This window comes from Leucoraja erinacea, chromosome 4 (genome assembly GCF_028641065.1).
Source record: "Leucoraja erinacea ecotype New England chromosome 4, Leri_hhj_1, whole genome shotgun sequence".
In the NCBI taxonomy this organism is placed as follows: domain Eukaryota; kingdom Metazoa; phylum Chordata; class Chondrichthyes; order Rajiformes; family Rajidae; genus Leucoraja; species Leucoraja erinaceus.
Window position 1 is genome coordinate 40,049,469 of NC_073380.1, and position 16,520 is coordinate 40,065,988.

The 16,520-nt window shown below is 42.0% G+C and overlaps 1 protein-coding gene across 1 annotated transcript in view; it reads left to right on the forward strand.

Moving 5' to 3' along the window:
- Positions 1–4,566: 4,566 nt before the first annotated feature.
- alkal1 (ALK and LTK ligand 1) overlaps positions 4,567–16,520 on the forward strand; it is a 55,155-nt gene continuing 43,201 nt past the window's right edge. Inside the window, exons 1-3 of the mRNA XM_055634084.1 lie at positions 4,567–4,964; positions 13,672–13,725; positions 13,841–13,921. Coding sequence (XP_055490059.1) covers positions 4,670–4,964; positions 13,672–13,725; positions 13,841–13,921 — 430 coding nt within the window. The 5' untranslated portion in view covers positions 4,567–4,669. The remainder of the gene's footprint in view (positions 4,965–13,671; positions 13,726–13,840; positions 13,922–16,520) is intronic.

Sequence of the window (16,520 nt, forward strand, 5' to 3'; positions counted from 1 at the left end):
GTCCTCCACTGTCTTCTGAGGCGGAGATTTCCACATATTCACAATTCTCTGGGTGAAAATGGTTTTCCTCCGTAGTAAATGCCTACCTCTTATTCTTAAACCGTGGCCCCTGGTTCTGGACTCCCCCAACATCGGGAACGTTTCCTGCCTCCAACGTGTCCAATCCCTTCATAATCTTATGTGTTTCAACAAGATCTCCTCTCATCCTTCTAAATTCCAGGGTATACAAGCCCAGTCGCTCCATTCTATCAACATATGACAGTCCTGCCATCCCGGGAATTAACCTTGTGAACCTACGCTGCACTCCCTCAATAGCAAGAATGGCCTTCCTCAAATTTGAAAAAACTGCCCACAGTACTACAGGTGTGGTCTCACTAGGGCCCTGTACAACTGCAGAAGGACTTCTTTGCTCCAATACTCAACTCCTCTAGCTATGAAGGCCAACATGCCATTAGCTTTCTTCACTGCCTGCTGTACCTGCATGCTTACTTTCAGTAAGTGATGAACAAGGACCCCCCAGATCTCGTTGTACTTCCCCTTTTCCCAACTTGACACCATTCAGATAATAATCTGCCTTCCTGCTTTTGCTACCAAACTGGATAACCTCACATCTATCCACATTAAACTGCATCTGCCATGCGTCTGCCCACTCACCCAACCTGTCCAAGTCATCCTGCATCCTCAGAGGATCCTCCTCACGGTTCACACTGTCACCCGGCTTTGTGTCATCTGCAAATTTACTAATGTTACTTTTGATCCTTTAATCTAAATCATTAATGTATATTGTAAATAGCTGTGGTCCCAGCACCGAGCCTTGCGGTATCCCACTAGTCACTGCCTGCCATTCTGAAAGAGACCCGTTAATCCCTACTATTTGTTTCCTGTCTGCCAACCAATTTTCTCTCCATGTCAGTACCCTACCCCCAATACCGTGTGCTCTAAGTTTGCCCTTAATAAATCCATGCATAAACGGACCGATCCTGTTACTGCTGTCCAAATGTGCCGCTATTTCATGTTTTATAGTTAACTCCAGCATCTTCCCCACAACCGATGTCAGACTAACTGGTCTATAATTCCCTGTTTTTCTCTCCCACCTTTCTTAAAAAGTGGGATAACTTTAGCTACCCTCCAATCTACAGGAACTGATCCTGAATCTATAGAACATTGGAAAATGATCAAGAATGCATCCACAATTTCTGCAGCCATTTCCTTAGTGGATGTGAATTTCCTTCAGTTCCTCCGTCTCCCTGGGACCTCTGGCCACTAGTACGTCTGGGAGATTGTTTGTGTCTTCCCTAGTGAATACCGATTCAGTGTACCTGTTCAACTCATCTGCCATTTTATTGTTCCCCATAATAAATTCACCCTTTTCAATCTTCAAGGGTCCAACTTTGGTCTTAACTAATTTTTCCACTTCACATACCTAAAGTAGCTTTTACTATTCTCTTTTATATTCTTGGCTAACTTTCCTTCATACCACATCTTTTCTCCCCGTATTGCCTTTTTAGTTATCTTCTGTTGCTCTTTAAAAGTTTCCCAATCCTCTGGCTTCCCGCTCATCTTTGCTATGTTATATTCTTATTTTTAACCTGTCCTTGACTTCCCTTGTCAGCCACAGTCGCCCCGTACTCCCCTTATAAATTTCTTGCTCTTTGGAATGAACTGATCCTGCACCTTCTGTATTATTCCCAGAAATACCTGCCCTTGTGGTTCCACTGTCATCCCTGCTAGGGTAACTTTCCAGTTAACTTTGGCCAACTCCTCCCTCATGGCTCCATAGTCCCCTTTGTTCAACTGTAATATTGACAACTTCGATTTACCCTTCTCCCTCTCAAATTGTAGATTAAAACTTATCATATTATGGTCACTACCTCCTAATGGCTCCTTTACCCCAAGTTCCCTTATCAAATCAGTTTCATTACATGACACTAAATCCAGAATTGCCTTCTCCCTGGTAGTCTCTCATACAAGCTGCTCTAAGAATCCATCTCTGAGGCACTTCACAAACTTCCTTTCTTGGGGTCCAGTACGAACCTGATTTTCCAGTCTACCTGCATGTTGAAATCTCCCACAACAACTGTAGCATTACCTTTCTGTAGCGTGCCAAGGTCTCGATTCAACTTGCACCCTATATCTAGGCTACTGTTTGGGGGCTTGTAGATAACTCCCATCAGGGTATTTTTACCCTTACAATTCCTCAGTTCTATCCATATTGACTCCACATCTCCTGATACTATGTCACCCCTCGCAAGGGACTGAATTGAATTCCTCACCAACAGCTACCCCACCGCCTCTGCCCACCTGTCTGTCTTTTCGATAGGAGGTATACCCTTGATTATTCAGTTCCCAGCCCTGGTCCTCTTGCAGCCATGTCTCTGTAATTCCCACAACATCATACTTGCCAATTTCTAACTGAGCCGCAAGCTCATCCACTTTATTTCATATACTTTGTGCATTCATATATAATACTTTAACCCATTACTCCCCTCAGCTTTCACATCGATTCCTATTTCACTTGGCCATACTCTCCTATCCCTTCCAGAGCTTTCTGCCCGTTAAGTTTGATGTCTTTCTCAACTTCTCTTGATTAGGATGGGTGTCAGTGGTTATGGGGAGAAGGCAGGAGAATAGGGAAAAGCCATAATTGAATGAGAGTAGAGTTGATGGGCTGAATGGCCTAATTCGTCTCCTCACACTTATAGAAATTAGGTGCAGGAGTCGGCCATTCAATATGATCATGGCTGATCATCCAACTCAGTATCCCGCACCTGCCCTCTCTCCATACCCCCTGATCTCTTTAGCCACAAGGGCCACATCTAACTCCCTCTTAAATAGAGCATTATGAGCATATGAACATTTAAAAGACACTTGGGCAAGTACATGGATGGGTGCGTTTTAGAGGGATATGGGCCATGTGCACGGAGGTGAGACTAATGTAGATGGGGCATCTGGGTCGGCATGGGTAATTTGGGACAACTGGCCTGTTCCCTGCTCCATGGCTCTGTAATTCTCTGGCTCTAACGACATAGATTCTGCCTGGTCTGCTGAATATTTGTTTCAGGTTTACAGCATCTGCAGCGTGTTATTTGTGTTTACATCATTTTGGATGAACATGTCATTGAATGGAAGGGTGAGTTAACAGATTTTCCCGAACTATCAATAAGCATTTTTTTTTTGCCTAATACAGCCTGCACTGCGAGTTGATGCCAACGTCCAGTTTCTGGAGAGCATGGTAGTCATTCATCGAAGTGAATGCGTAAAATTACTCGGCACCAGTCGTCTTATCTTTTACCCTTCACATCAATTTGATGGAGGAACGTCGATAAGGATTACAATCTTAAACAGGCGTAGTGATGTTCACCAAAAAATATATATCTTCTCAGCCATTTCCAATTAAGCAGTAGTTCGTAAATCAAGGGGGGCAGGTCGTTCATGTTTGCGAATTTCTCCCTTGTTTTAAGTTGCAAGGGTGAAAGCAAAGCTCTTCTGAGTGCAGCATACGGCCCTTGACGTCAGCAGGTTTTAGGCAATCCCAAAATTGTGAACATAAGCCTAGCACAGCATGGCACGGAACCGCTGAAGCAAGCTTGTTGGGAGACTCGAGAGCTATGGCTAATTTGATGGACTTCAGTTACAGTCCACCGGGAGGAAGATGTGTGCTTCTGAAGAGAGATTACCACAAGATGTTCCCACTGCCCGCCACCCACCTAAAGTCGATAGTGTCACGCTTGCTCCTTTATATAAGCCTGGTGCTTGAATGGATAGATAGATGCACAGTATTGTGCGTGTTACTTACAACATTTGGAAGCACGTAATACTAAACAATTTTAAAAAGGCATTTGAAATACCAGAAGATAGATTTTTTTAAACCAATTTATTTACCGTCAGGACATTTCACAAGTAGATTTGGAGGCGATAGTTTGACGTTCAGGTAAGCGTGCTTTAATTTCGCGATGTTTCCGAAGACGGTGCAAACTCTCAGCCAGGTGCTAGTATCACAAAAAGTAACCCATATCGACCTGACTCTGCTTGCTTGAGCGTTTGATATAAATCTGATTGTCTGTTGAGTTATTTCCTGTGTAGAGTTATTCTGCACGATTTATTAGAACACCAACGAGGTGAGAACATTCGGTTTCTTCAGTTGCACGGAGAAATCGCACGTTCTTTTATTCAACAAGTGTAAACATCCCGAAACGACGGCGATTTCGTGTCTAAATTCGGTGTTGCTTCTGCATCGCGTTCTAACTCCGCAAAACTCCCCAGCCTGCTAAGGAGTGATGTGTGCAAAGTAGATCTGAACTAAAGCCTGGCTTGTAATACCTTTCCTAATCCATGTCTATAATGTGAGCTAACGAGATATTACGTCTGGAAGGAAATATGCATTAAGGGAAGGGTCAGAGCATGCACGCATGATGTAAAACGGGTTAAAACTCTGGAATGTGGAGACTGAATTGTGCTTGTGACACCTCCACATCCCGTGATGAGAAGCTTTAGAGTTGATCTAATGAGCCTTATGTTAAAAAAAAACGTCCACTTGGCGATAGCGCTCTGGTTGTACACGCTGATTTAAACCCCCCTCCCAAGTGAGATTGGAGCACTTTCAGTTCGACAGGATTTGGAAGGCAATACGGAGTTAGTTGCCTTGGTACTGCTAAAGCTTCGGAAGGGAATGCTCATCTTTAATCGACTTTTGCTTTATGTAGAGATGGGCCGACGGAGATGGCACACTTTGCTGGGCATCGCCCTTCTTCTGGTCACCGTGGATCACTGTGAAGGCAGAGCGGAGCTGAGGCAGAAAGCGAGACAATTACCTTTAGACCTCATCTTGAAAGGCACGGGGGACAGCAATCGCGGGGGCAGGAACACAGTTAAACGATACGACACTTTCTACGCCTTGGATCAAGACTACAAACAGATCACGAAAGAAAAAGCGGTGTTTGTCCCAAGGCAGGACAAACCAATAGGTAAGAAGAAAAGCGAAAATATTCCTGAGGGCGGATCCTCCAAATAAGGATGGCGATAAGGTGGGGACTTTAATCCCTGTTATCATACTTGAGTCCGTAAAAAGTCACTTTTATTTAGGGCAGTCCAAGCATAAAAGGTTCCGGTTCCAAACCGTCAGGTCCTGTCTGATCCTAAATCAGATGATGTTTTCGCCTATAGAAAATATGCATCACTGCTCTTCTAATATATCGCAAGAAGTCATGTAGCAATTTTCAAAGAAACCGATTTATTAAGATTTAACCTATATATATGTATATAAATTAACAATTGTCTTTGAATTCATGTTAATAATTATCTTGTACTGTGTCAAAACAGGCCATATCCAACCTTTTGAATTTTATACTGGGGTAGGGGAAGTAATTTAGCTGTTTTGATGGAAATGAAAACAAATAACATGAAGGCTGATTTGACATTACGAAACAGTAGAAACCCATGGCTGGGTCATGTGCACCATCTACCCACGAGACATTATTTCATTTGAGTGCACCTCAGTTCGGGTTGCAACCATGGTAGGGGCTGATTTGAGCTGCAGATAACGGGGTCTTTGATCACAATTAGAACGGTAGACTTGCTCGAAATAGTACAGCAACTTGAAATAAAATCAGACATCGTTTCAAACTTAAATATTGTTTATGGTGAATGACAATATTGTATAACTTGGCAGAACATTGAGATTTACTGGAACTTCTCACTGAGACATTTTCAGTTGGAGCCAGGCAAAATATCATTAAACTGTTTATTTACATGCTATTTGATTATAAACTGTTATACGACTGTTGATGTCAACATAGCCTCCGTGTCAATCTACCCCCCTTCCCTCTTAGATTGATTAACACTAACAATTCATTGAAACCTGGAATATCGATATAACCCATCAAATATGTAAATTTACGTGGATTTTGTGACTAATGGCTCCTTTTGTCAGGATAGTTTAACACACTTTCTTCTTCACTCAGTGAAACACATCTCAATGCGATTATTTAATTGTGATTGGAACAATAAGTGTGCAAGGATTTGAAGAAACAAGCCTTACTGCTGCCACTGGGATATCAATTTACTGAAGAATCCTATCAAATCTAAATTGAAAGAGTCGGAATTCATGCCAGTTCTGTAAAAATGCTAAAACAGTTTACGCTGTGTAATGATCCAAAAGTGGCAGCATTACAGATTTCATATTTTTATTACAAAGCCAAAATACATTGAAACTAAGTGAAGCAAGGCTGACTCAGGTTGGTGAATTACCGTTCGATACTGATGGGAATTGAGCGTTTAAAAGATTTCGGACACTTGCTATATAAATACCAAGGAGCGAAAATTCCAGAAGGACTTATCCAGTGATGGAAGAGTGGCTCACATGCTTGGCTGCCAGGAATCTCATACATTCCAGGAGCATAGTCAAATGCATTGTTATGGCGAGTCACCGGTGTCTGCAAAAGCATATCAGTGAATCATACTCAAATCTGGCCTTTTAAGGGAGAGTAGACCCAACACCACTCTCTCGCCCAGTCTTTCTGAACCAATGAAGAAATAACTACATATAGTCTTCAACACGAAACGACAATTAGGACTAATTTTCCTTCCGAGCATGAGAAAATTGATCTCTCCTGGAACACAATATCTTGGTTCAGGATATTACCATGGTACAAGTTACTCAAGTGACTTTAAGTACTTCTGAAATTACCTTTGAAAGATGCTTCCTACAGAGATACTCTGAGGTTTTAGAGCAGAATTGTTCTAGTCTTCCTTCACCTTGTTTTGGAATGGAGGATGGGGGTGGAAGGCAAACAATCCACATCACACAATGACTCTATGACTAACTTTGAAGGAAATAGATGGAACTGGCAGGGTCAAGTTCTGAACCATTCTGTGCTCCTGATGCAGGGATCACTGGGATTCTGTCTTGTCATCGGCCAGATTTCACATGCTGAAAGTTTACCAACTAAGGAACAAATTCTTTTTTTGATGGGCAAATAACTTTTCTTAGCTAACGCAAAAGGGATCTAGACAAATGTTTGGTACTGCAATTTGTGTCTCATATTCTTTAAAAATAACTTGCAGGCTTGGACACAGTAAAAGCAAATGCTTTGAAATAGTATGAAATGTTTCATGATATCATTTTAATGGATACATTTGCCTACTCAAGATAGATTAGTTAATTACACAAAATTTAATATGGACAGATATATAATTTATGCTGAAATCATTGCAGCTGTAGGTTTGTTATCTGGTCCATGTCATGCAGGCATGGATGGTGGAATTTGTGGTAGGATTTACTTTTATACCTCTTTCTTCACAACAAAGAGATCAGTTTAATTTGGCATCATGTTCAGCACGGACATTGTGGGCTGTAGGGCCAATGCCTGTGCTGTTTTGTTCTATGTATTACGTTCTAAGATCTGATGATATTTACAATGGATTTTATTGGAATTGGCATCTTGCTGTCCTGATTTCAAAAAATAAAAAGATGATATGGTGTTTTCCACTGAAAACAACCACTTGTTCTTTGCACTTACATCCACATAATACATATTTCATGGTTTAATGGCACATAAAAAATAATAGACTATTCACATGTCTGTGGGCCAGTGGGCAAGTTTACACATGTTCAATATGATATTTTAAATATAAAAATGATTTATTAATCAAGCTTTCAAATCACATTCAGGATTTAAAATGATGACCCTCGTGATAACTAGCTTGAAAGTTACAAATTACAATATTAATTTGCAATATTGCAAAGATAGTGCCCTATTCAATACTTATATCAGTACAGTCAGCTTTTTTCCCCATGCATGACCTACAGAAAAAGACACAAAAAGAAAAAGATCATATCAAAATTGTGCAAAGTGTCTTAAAATGCAATCCCTTTGTTTTTAATGTAACTGGGGAATAATCTTTATTCCATCCTCTCCTCCAACGTGTCATTGAAATGAAGACAGAGGCCTGGGACCGTTGGAGAGAGTGGAGGAGGGTCAGGGCGGTGAGTATATAAATCGAGCACGGGGCTTGCTTTTACAGAGGCCCGGGACCGTTGGAGAGAGTGGAGGAGGGTCAGGGCTTACAGAAATCTGTAACGTTCCACACTTCATAGGGAGGGTTCTGGTGGAAGCCGCTGATTGGTGGAAGCAGACTAGAGGAAGCAGCTGATTGGGTGCAAACCTCAGGTTAGCATGACTGCTTTCTGGTTAAAGGTACAATGCTTTAGTAAAGGTACAGTGAGCCAAGGGTACAGTGGGCTAAAGGTGCAGTGCTTTAGTAAAGGTACAGTGAGCTAAGGGTACAGTGCTTTTTGTTTATATAATAAAAGTGCAGTTTAAAGGTCAAGAGGGAGCAGCTGTTGTGAGTCAGATACCTGCTGATTTCTCCCAGCAGTTTCTATTGTATTATACTGGTATCAGATCCAGGGTAAGGCGGGAGAATGACAGCCAGAGCAGTGTACTGTTCGGGATGTCAGATGTGGGAGGTGATGGTGTCGGATGGCCCTCCAGACGTCCACATCTGCACCAGGTGCAGCGAGATGGGGCTCCTAAGGGACCGTATTAGGATCCTGGAGCAGCAGCTCGATGACCTCTGTCTGGTCAGAGAGAGTGAGGAGGTCATAGAGGGGAGTTATAGGGAGGTGGTCACTCCAAAACCATGGGAGAGAGACATGTGGGTCACGCTAAGGAAGGGCAAGGGGCAGAGGCAGGGACGAGTGAGTACTCCAATGTCGGTATACCTTGCAAATAAGTACTCCTGTTTGAGTATGGATGGGGGTGACAGCCTGCCCGGCGGTAGCGAGAGCGGACGGGCCTCCAGCACAGAGACCGACCCTGTTACTCCTGAAGGTAGGGACAAAAAGAAGAGGGCAATAGTAATTGGGGACTCTATTGTTAGGGGGTCGGATAGGCGATTCTGTGGACACAGTCGGGAGACCAGGATGGTGGTCTGCCTCCCTGGTGCCAAGGTCTCGGACGTGTCTCAACGCGTCCAAGATATCCTGAAATCAGAGGGAGAGGAGCCTGAGGTCGTGGTACATATAGGTACCAATGACATAGGTAAAAAAAGGGAAGAGGGCCTGAAGGGAGGATTTAGGGAGTTGGGAGGAGAGTTAAGGAAAAGGACCAAAAAGGTAACAATCTCAGGATTACTGCCTGTGCCACGCGACAGTGAGAGTAGGAATGGAGCGAGGTGGAGGATAAATGCGTGGCTGAAAGACTGGTGCAGAGGGCAGGGATTCAAGTTTCTGGATCATTGGGACTTCTTTTGGGGAAGGTGGGACCTGTACAGAAAGGATGGGTTGCACTTGAACCCGAGGGGGACCAATATCCTGGCGGGGAAATTTGCAAAGGCTACTGGGGAGACTTTAAACTAGAATGGTTGGGGCGAGGGACTCAAATAGAGAAAGCTAGTAGACAGAATGGGAGGCAGGAAGCAGAAAAGGGAAGCACTCGGGCACAAGAGGAGAAAGAAAAAAAAGGAAATAAACAGAGAATAAGAGGCGGTGGGTTTCTTAAATGTGTATATTTTAATGCTAGGAGCATTGTAAGAAAGGTGGATGAGAGAGTCTGGATAGACACCTGGAAGTATGATGTTGTGCCGATCAGTGAAACATGGTTGCAGGAGGGCTGTGATTGGAAACTAAATATTCCAGGATTTTGTTGCTTCAGGTGTGATAGAATTGGAGGGGCAAGAGGTGGAGGTGTTGCATTACTAGTCAGGGAAGATATTACAGCAGTGCTTTGGCAGGATAGATTGGAAGGCTCATCTAGGGAGGCTATTTGGGTGGAACTGAGAAGTGGGAAAGGGGTAGCAGCACTTATAGGGGTGTATTATAGACCGCCAAATGGGGATCGAGAATTGGAAGAGCAAATATGTAAGGAGATAGCAGATATTAATAGTAAGCACAAAGTAGTGATTGTGGGAGATTTCAACTTTCCACACATAGACTGGGAAACACATTCGGTAAATGGGCTGGATGGTTTGGAGTTTGTAAAATGTGTGCAGGATAGTGTTTTTGCAGCAATACATAGAGGTACCTACTAGAGGAGGGGCAGTGTTGGACCTCCTGTTAGGAAATGAGACGGGACAGGTGGCGGAGGTATGCTTTGGGGAGCACTTTGGGTCCAGTGATCACAATACCATTAGTTTCAATATAATTATGGAGAGGGTCAGAACTGGACCTAGGGTTGAGATTTTTGATTGGAGAAAGGCTAACTTTGATGAGATGCGAAATGATTTAAAAGGAGTGAACTGGGACATTTTGTTTTATGGGAAGGATGTAGAAGAGAAATGAAGGACATTTAAAGGGGAAATTTTAAGAGTACAGAATCTTTATGTTCCTGTTCGGTTGAAAGGAAACAGTAAAAAGTGTAAAGAGCCATGGTTTTCAAGGGAAATTGGACATCTTGTTCGGAAAAAGAGGGAGATCTACAATAATTATAGGCAGAATGAAGTAAATGAGGTGCTTGAGGAGTATAAGGAAATGTAAAAAGAATCTTAAGAAATAAATTAGAAAAGCTAAAAGAAGACATGAGGTTGCTTTGGCAAGTAAGGTGAAAGTAAATCCAAAGTGTTTCTACAGCTATATTAATAGCAAAATGATAACGAGGGATAAAATTGGTCCATAGGAGAGACAGAGTGGAAAGCTATCTGCAGAGCCAAAAGAGATGGGGGAGATATTGAACAATTTATTTTCTTCGGTATTCACCAAGGAGAAGGATATTGAATTATGTGAGGTAAGGGAAACTAGTAGAGTAGCTATGGATACTATGAGTTTCAAAGTAAAAGAAGTACTGACACTTTTGAAAAATATAAAAGTGGATAAGTCTCCAGGTCCTGACAGGATATTCCCTAGGACATTGAGGGAAGTTAGTGTAGAAATAGCCAGGGTTATGACAGAAATATTTCAAATGTCATTAGAAACGGGAATAGTCCCCGAGGATTGGCATACTGCGCATGTTGTTCCATTGTTTAAAAAGGGTTCTAAGAGTAAACCTAGCAATTATAGGCCTGTTAGTTTGACTTCAGTGGTGGGCAAATTAATGGAAAAGATACTTAGAGATAATATATATAAGCATCTGGATAAACAGGGTCTGATTAGTATTTACAGGGTAGTTTACAACCGGACCATGGATTTTACAACAGTCAGCATGGATTTGAGCCTGGAAGGTCATGTTTGACTAATCTTCTTGAATTTTCTGAAGAGGTTACTAGGGAAATTGACGAAGGTAAAGCAGTGGATGTTGTCTATATGGACTTTAGTAAGGCCTTTGACAAGGTTCCTCATGGAAGGTTGGTTAAGAAGGTTCAACTGTTGGGTATAAATGCAGGAGTAGCAAGATGGATTCAACAGTGGCTGAATGGGAGAAGCCAGAGGGTAATGGTGGATGGTTGTTTGTCGGGTTGGAGGCAGGTGACTAGTGGGGTGCCTCAGGGATCGGTGTTGGGTCCTTTGTTGTTTGTCATGTACATCAATGATCTGGATGAAGGTGTGGTAAATTGGATTAGTAAGTATGCAGATGATACCAAGATAATGGGTGTTGTGGATAATGAAGAGGATTTCCAAAGTCTACAGAGTGATTTAGGCCATTTGGAAGAATGGGCTGAAAGATGGCAGATGGAGTTTAATGCTGATAAATGTGAGGTGCTACACCTTGGCAGGACAAATCAAAATAGGACGTACATGGTAAATGGAAGGGAATTGAAGAATACAGTTGAACAGAGGGATCTGGGAATAACCGTGCATAGTTCCTTGAAGGTGGAATCTCATATAGATAGGGTGGTAAAGAAAGCTTTTGGTATGCTAGCCTTTATAAATCATAGCATTGAGTATAGAATCTGGGATGTAATGTTAAAATTGTACAAGGCATTGGTGAGACCAAATTTGGAGTATGGTGTACAATTTTGGTCGCCCAATTATAGGAAGGATGTCAACAAAATAGAGAGAGTACAGAGGAGATTTACTAAAATGTTGCCTGGGTTTCAACAACTAAGTTACAGAGAAAGGTTGAATAAGTTAGGTCTTTATTCTCTGGAGCGCAGAAGGTTAAGGGGGGACTTGATAGAGGTCTTTAAAATGATGAGAGGGATAGACAGAGTTGATGTGGATCAGCTTTTCCCTTTGAGAATAGGGAAGATTCAAACAAGAGGACATGACTTCAGAATTAAGGGACAGAAGTTTAGGGGTAACATGAGGGGGAACTTCTTTACTCAGAGAGTGGTAGCGGTGTGGAATGAGCTTCCAGTGGAAGCGGTGGAGACAGGTTCGTTGGTATCATTTAAAAATAAATTGGGTAGACATATGGATGAGAAGGGAATGGAGGGTTATGGTATGAGTGCAGGCAGTTGGGACTAAGGGGAAAAAGTTTTCGGCACGGACTTGTAGGGCCGAGATGGCCTGTTTCCGTGCTGTAATTGTTATATGGTTATATGGTTATAAGTGCATTTAATATCTATCAACAGTAGCATTATTTGTGGTACCCAGGTGTATAAATGACACACTGAGGATTTCCCATGATATCACCTATCTAGATTTTAGGATTTTTTCAGTTTATCATTGCAATGGGCTGTCTATTTGCACAGGATGTTTCACTAATCGACCCACAAGTGCCATAATAATATTTTAGTTCATGAGACAATCTTGCAGATGAACATGGCTGCTCTGCATCATTTCTTGAGCTAACTGTAATAATGATAAATTAATATGCTTTTATTACAGTTTATTTTTTGAGTATGTTTCTTGCTAATATTTGTTGCAGGATACTGCAATTATTCTAATCATCATGGCAACAAACGGTAGGGTTCAATCCCACCATCTCGGGCATCGCCATGCTAAAAGTTGAAGATTTTCAGAAGATGGAATTTGATTTGTTTGTAGAGATCAATAGACTCATTTTGATCTTGACTGAACTGATAAACTGCTGAGATTTAGTCAACTTCTTATCAATTAATTTCAGTTCCTTACCAAAATGGTACAAAGTGTGGAGTTACCTATCCATATTCTCCAGAGATGTTGCCTGACCCGCAGAGTTACTTCAGCACTTAGTGTCCTTTCGTGTATTAACCAGTATCCAGTTTCTAAGATATTTTGGCCACTGTCTTCATATTCTCTCGTTTATTTTGATGTTAACGTCAGATGGCTATTTCTGAATGAAACTGCTCCAACTAAAGAGATAGATTGAGTGGTGAATATAAAATAGTAAGATTAAAGGTCCCACCTCCTTGTTGACACATTCATTGCTGTAAATAAAGACAGTTTTCTGATCTACTTTACATGTAGGATTACAAACCAGGATAAAGATAAACATAAAATGATGGGAACATAAAATACTCTTATCATCCAAAAAAAAAATTGTTATTACCAAATCTATGCTGAACTAACTGTATTGTTTTATACTTTGTTTTCATTTCAGAATGTTACCATTTAAAATATATTTTAGTTATGTTGAGTGATATCACTCTCCAAAAGAAGTGGAAGGTGATACATTCCCGATGCATGTCTTTGCATGTGTTGTGAAAAATGTTTCACGGTTTTCAATGTTTTGCACTTATTATTTGAGTTAATGGAAATGTATTGAAAGCTGCAGGTAATAAATTCAGATTTTTTTTGTAAATCAAGCAAAGATAACAAACATTTGCAGTTTTAACCATGAAAATATTAAAATAAATCTTAATTTTCCTTCTCAGAGATTGTCCATAGAGACCCCAACTTGAAAGGGAAGGTTTTAAATCATTTTGCAGGTGGGAATATTTTATTGAAACACACTCGTAAAAAAATAATTATGATGTTTTAAAATTATAATACGTGTGCCATTGACAGACATATTCTCATAAACTCTTCCTGTTTATCAAGTAGGACCAATCTCATTCTCATCTGAGTGCAGTAAGCAGTTTCAGCGTCTTTATTATAACACAAGGGAATGTTCCACACCAACTTGTAAGTAAACTTTGTTTAATCTATAATCAATTATTGATGCAAATATGTTCATTTTCATTTTACAATGCATTAAATTTGAGATCCTGAGACTGAAGAGTTTTTGGATATAATGTTATTGAGCAATTGTCTTGTGTGAGTGACTAATCACCAATAGAATATCGTTTACAGATGTCGCTGAGTGAAAATTATAATCTGCTCCAAATTGGATACAATAAGTCCTAAGGGCATTTGATTAGTATGATGCTAACTGCTGTTTCCCACTGTTGGTCACAAATGTTAAGAAAATATATTTCTTGACATGTTTCTGGCCACCCATTCCATATCGACATTTGTCCTTGACCTGGTTAACTACAATAGACATATGAACGCCAATGAATCTGATGAGGCCCAATTTAAATGTTAAATCATGCCCAGCTGATGTAAATAAACATATGTACCAATTTAACTTGGATTTAAATCCGATCAAAGAATAATAGCATGGAGGATCCTAGTTACAAGAAGTCACGGCTTCACCTTTTTTTTGGAAGGAATTACTTTTTAGAATGAAGACCAGAATTCACTGTTTGTACATATACAATGTTGTTTGCAAATACTAATCAAAATAATCTTACACTTTCCGTTGTGGTTATTCTCGAACATTATTGGTAACAGTGACTGAGAATAATATTATTTCCTGTTTTTAACCAGAAACAGTAGACTGAATCATGCTGGCAGAGGCAGGCATTCCTGAAGTGAACTGACAATCTTCAGGCACTTGCACTGTAGTTAAACCCAGACTTGGGGTGATGTGCTTTATCCTGGGACTTAGTGACTGACAAATGCTGACATATTACGTGTGGGAAAGGATTGGAGATGCTGGTTTAAATCGAAGGTAGACACAAAATGCTGGAGTAACTCAGTGGATAGCATCTCTGGAGAGAAGGAATGGGTGACGTTTCTCGACCTGAAACGTCACCTATTCCTTCTTTCCAGAGATGCTGCTGTCTCGCTGAGTTACTCCAGCATTTTGTGTCTACCTGCTGACACATTACGTTGTGGAGTTGCCGAACAGACCCAGTTGTAGATGCGAGGACCCTGGTCATTTGGATGGGGATTCAACAGTTAGAGTGTGGAGAAAGAAAATGTTTGTAAAAGTTATTATGCCTTGTGCAGCTTTAATACGAATCAATGCGATACGATAGAACTTTATTTATCCTGGGGGGAAATTAATTTGCCAACAGTCATGAAGAACACAACATACATGAAACATGAAAATAAAGTGATGAGTGGTAAGGCTTTGGGGATGTGCAAAGATTGAGGAGGTGGAGGGGGGGCAGTCTTGGTCTCGGTCTACCCCACGATAGAAGGCAGGAGTTGTAATGTTTGATAGTCACAGGGAAGAAGGCACTCCTGTGGTGTTCTGTCCCGCATCATGGTGGACCCAGTCTGTTGCTGAAGATACTTCTCAGGTTGACCAGTGTGTCATGGAGGGAGTGAGCTGTATTGTCCAGGATGCTCCGCAGTTTGAGGAGCATCCTCCCCTCCAAGACCACCTCCCAATAATCCAACTCTACCCCCAGGACAGGGCCAGCCTTCCTGATGAGTTTATTGATCGTATTGGTATCTGCAGGCTTCGCTCTGCTGCTACAACACACAGCAGCGAAGAAGATGGCACTGGCTACCACCGATTGGTAGAACATCTGCAGCATCTCACCACAGACGTTGAAGGAGCTTCAGATACAGGTTGACTGTCCAGGTACAGTCCCAGGCTCCCTGGTAAACTGCACATCCACACCATTGATGTAGATAGGGGACAGGGGTGTTCCTCTCCTTCTAAAGTCCACCACCAACTCCTTAGTCTTTTCGGTGTTGAGCTGCAGATGATTCAGCCCACACCACTCACCAAAGTCGTTGACTACACCTCTAGCATTCCGCTTCCCTCCCCTCACTGATGCAACCACAATGGTGGAGTCATCTGAAATCTTGCAGGTGGCAGGAGACAGAGTTATATCTGTGGTCCGAGGTGTAGATGGTAAACAGGAAGGGAGCATAGGAACAATGGTGCAGGTGGATGATGGTGTCCTCAAACCCCATCTTTGCTTGGTAAGCAAACTGCAGGGGGTCCAGGTAGGGTTTAATCAGGGGTCGCAGGTGAGTGAGCACCAGCCTCTCCAGGGACTTCTTGATGTGTGAAGTCACCGGTCTGTAGTCATTGGTGGAGCTGGGGCGTGTCCTCTTTGGCACAGGAACCAGGCAGGATGTCTTCCACATCACAGGAACGCTCTCCAGGCTCGGGTTGAAGATATGGCTGGCACACGTCTTGAGTACCCTAGGGCTGACCATCGGGACCCGTGGCTTTGCCTGGGCGGAGTCTGCTCAGCTCTTTCCTCACCTGCACAGCCTTATGGTCAGGCTCGGCAAAGAAAGGGCAGAGGAAGTGGACAGGGGGATTGGGGGGACAGTCTGTTGGGAGCAGGGCGGAGGGTGGGTAGAGATACCACCATCAAATCTATTAAAAAAATGGTTACGCTCATTGGTCCAGTCCCGATTGCTTTCCCTGTCCAGGCCACTGGCTTTCCTGTAGTCTGTAATGCTCTTCATCCCATTCCACACATTCCTC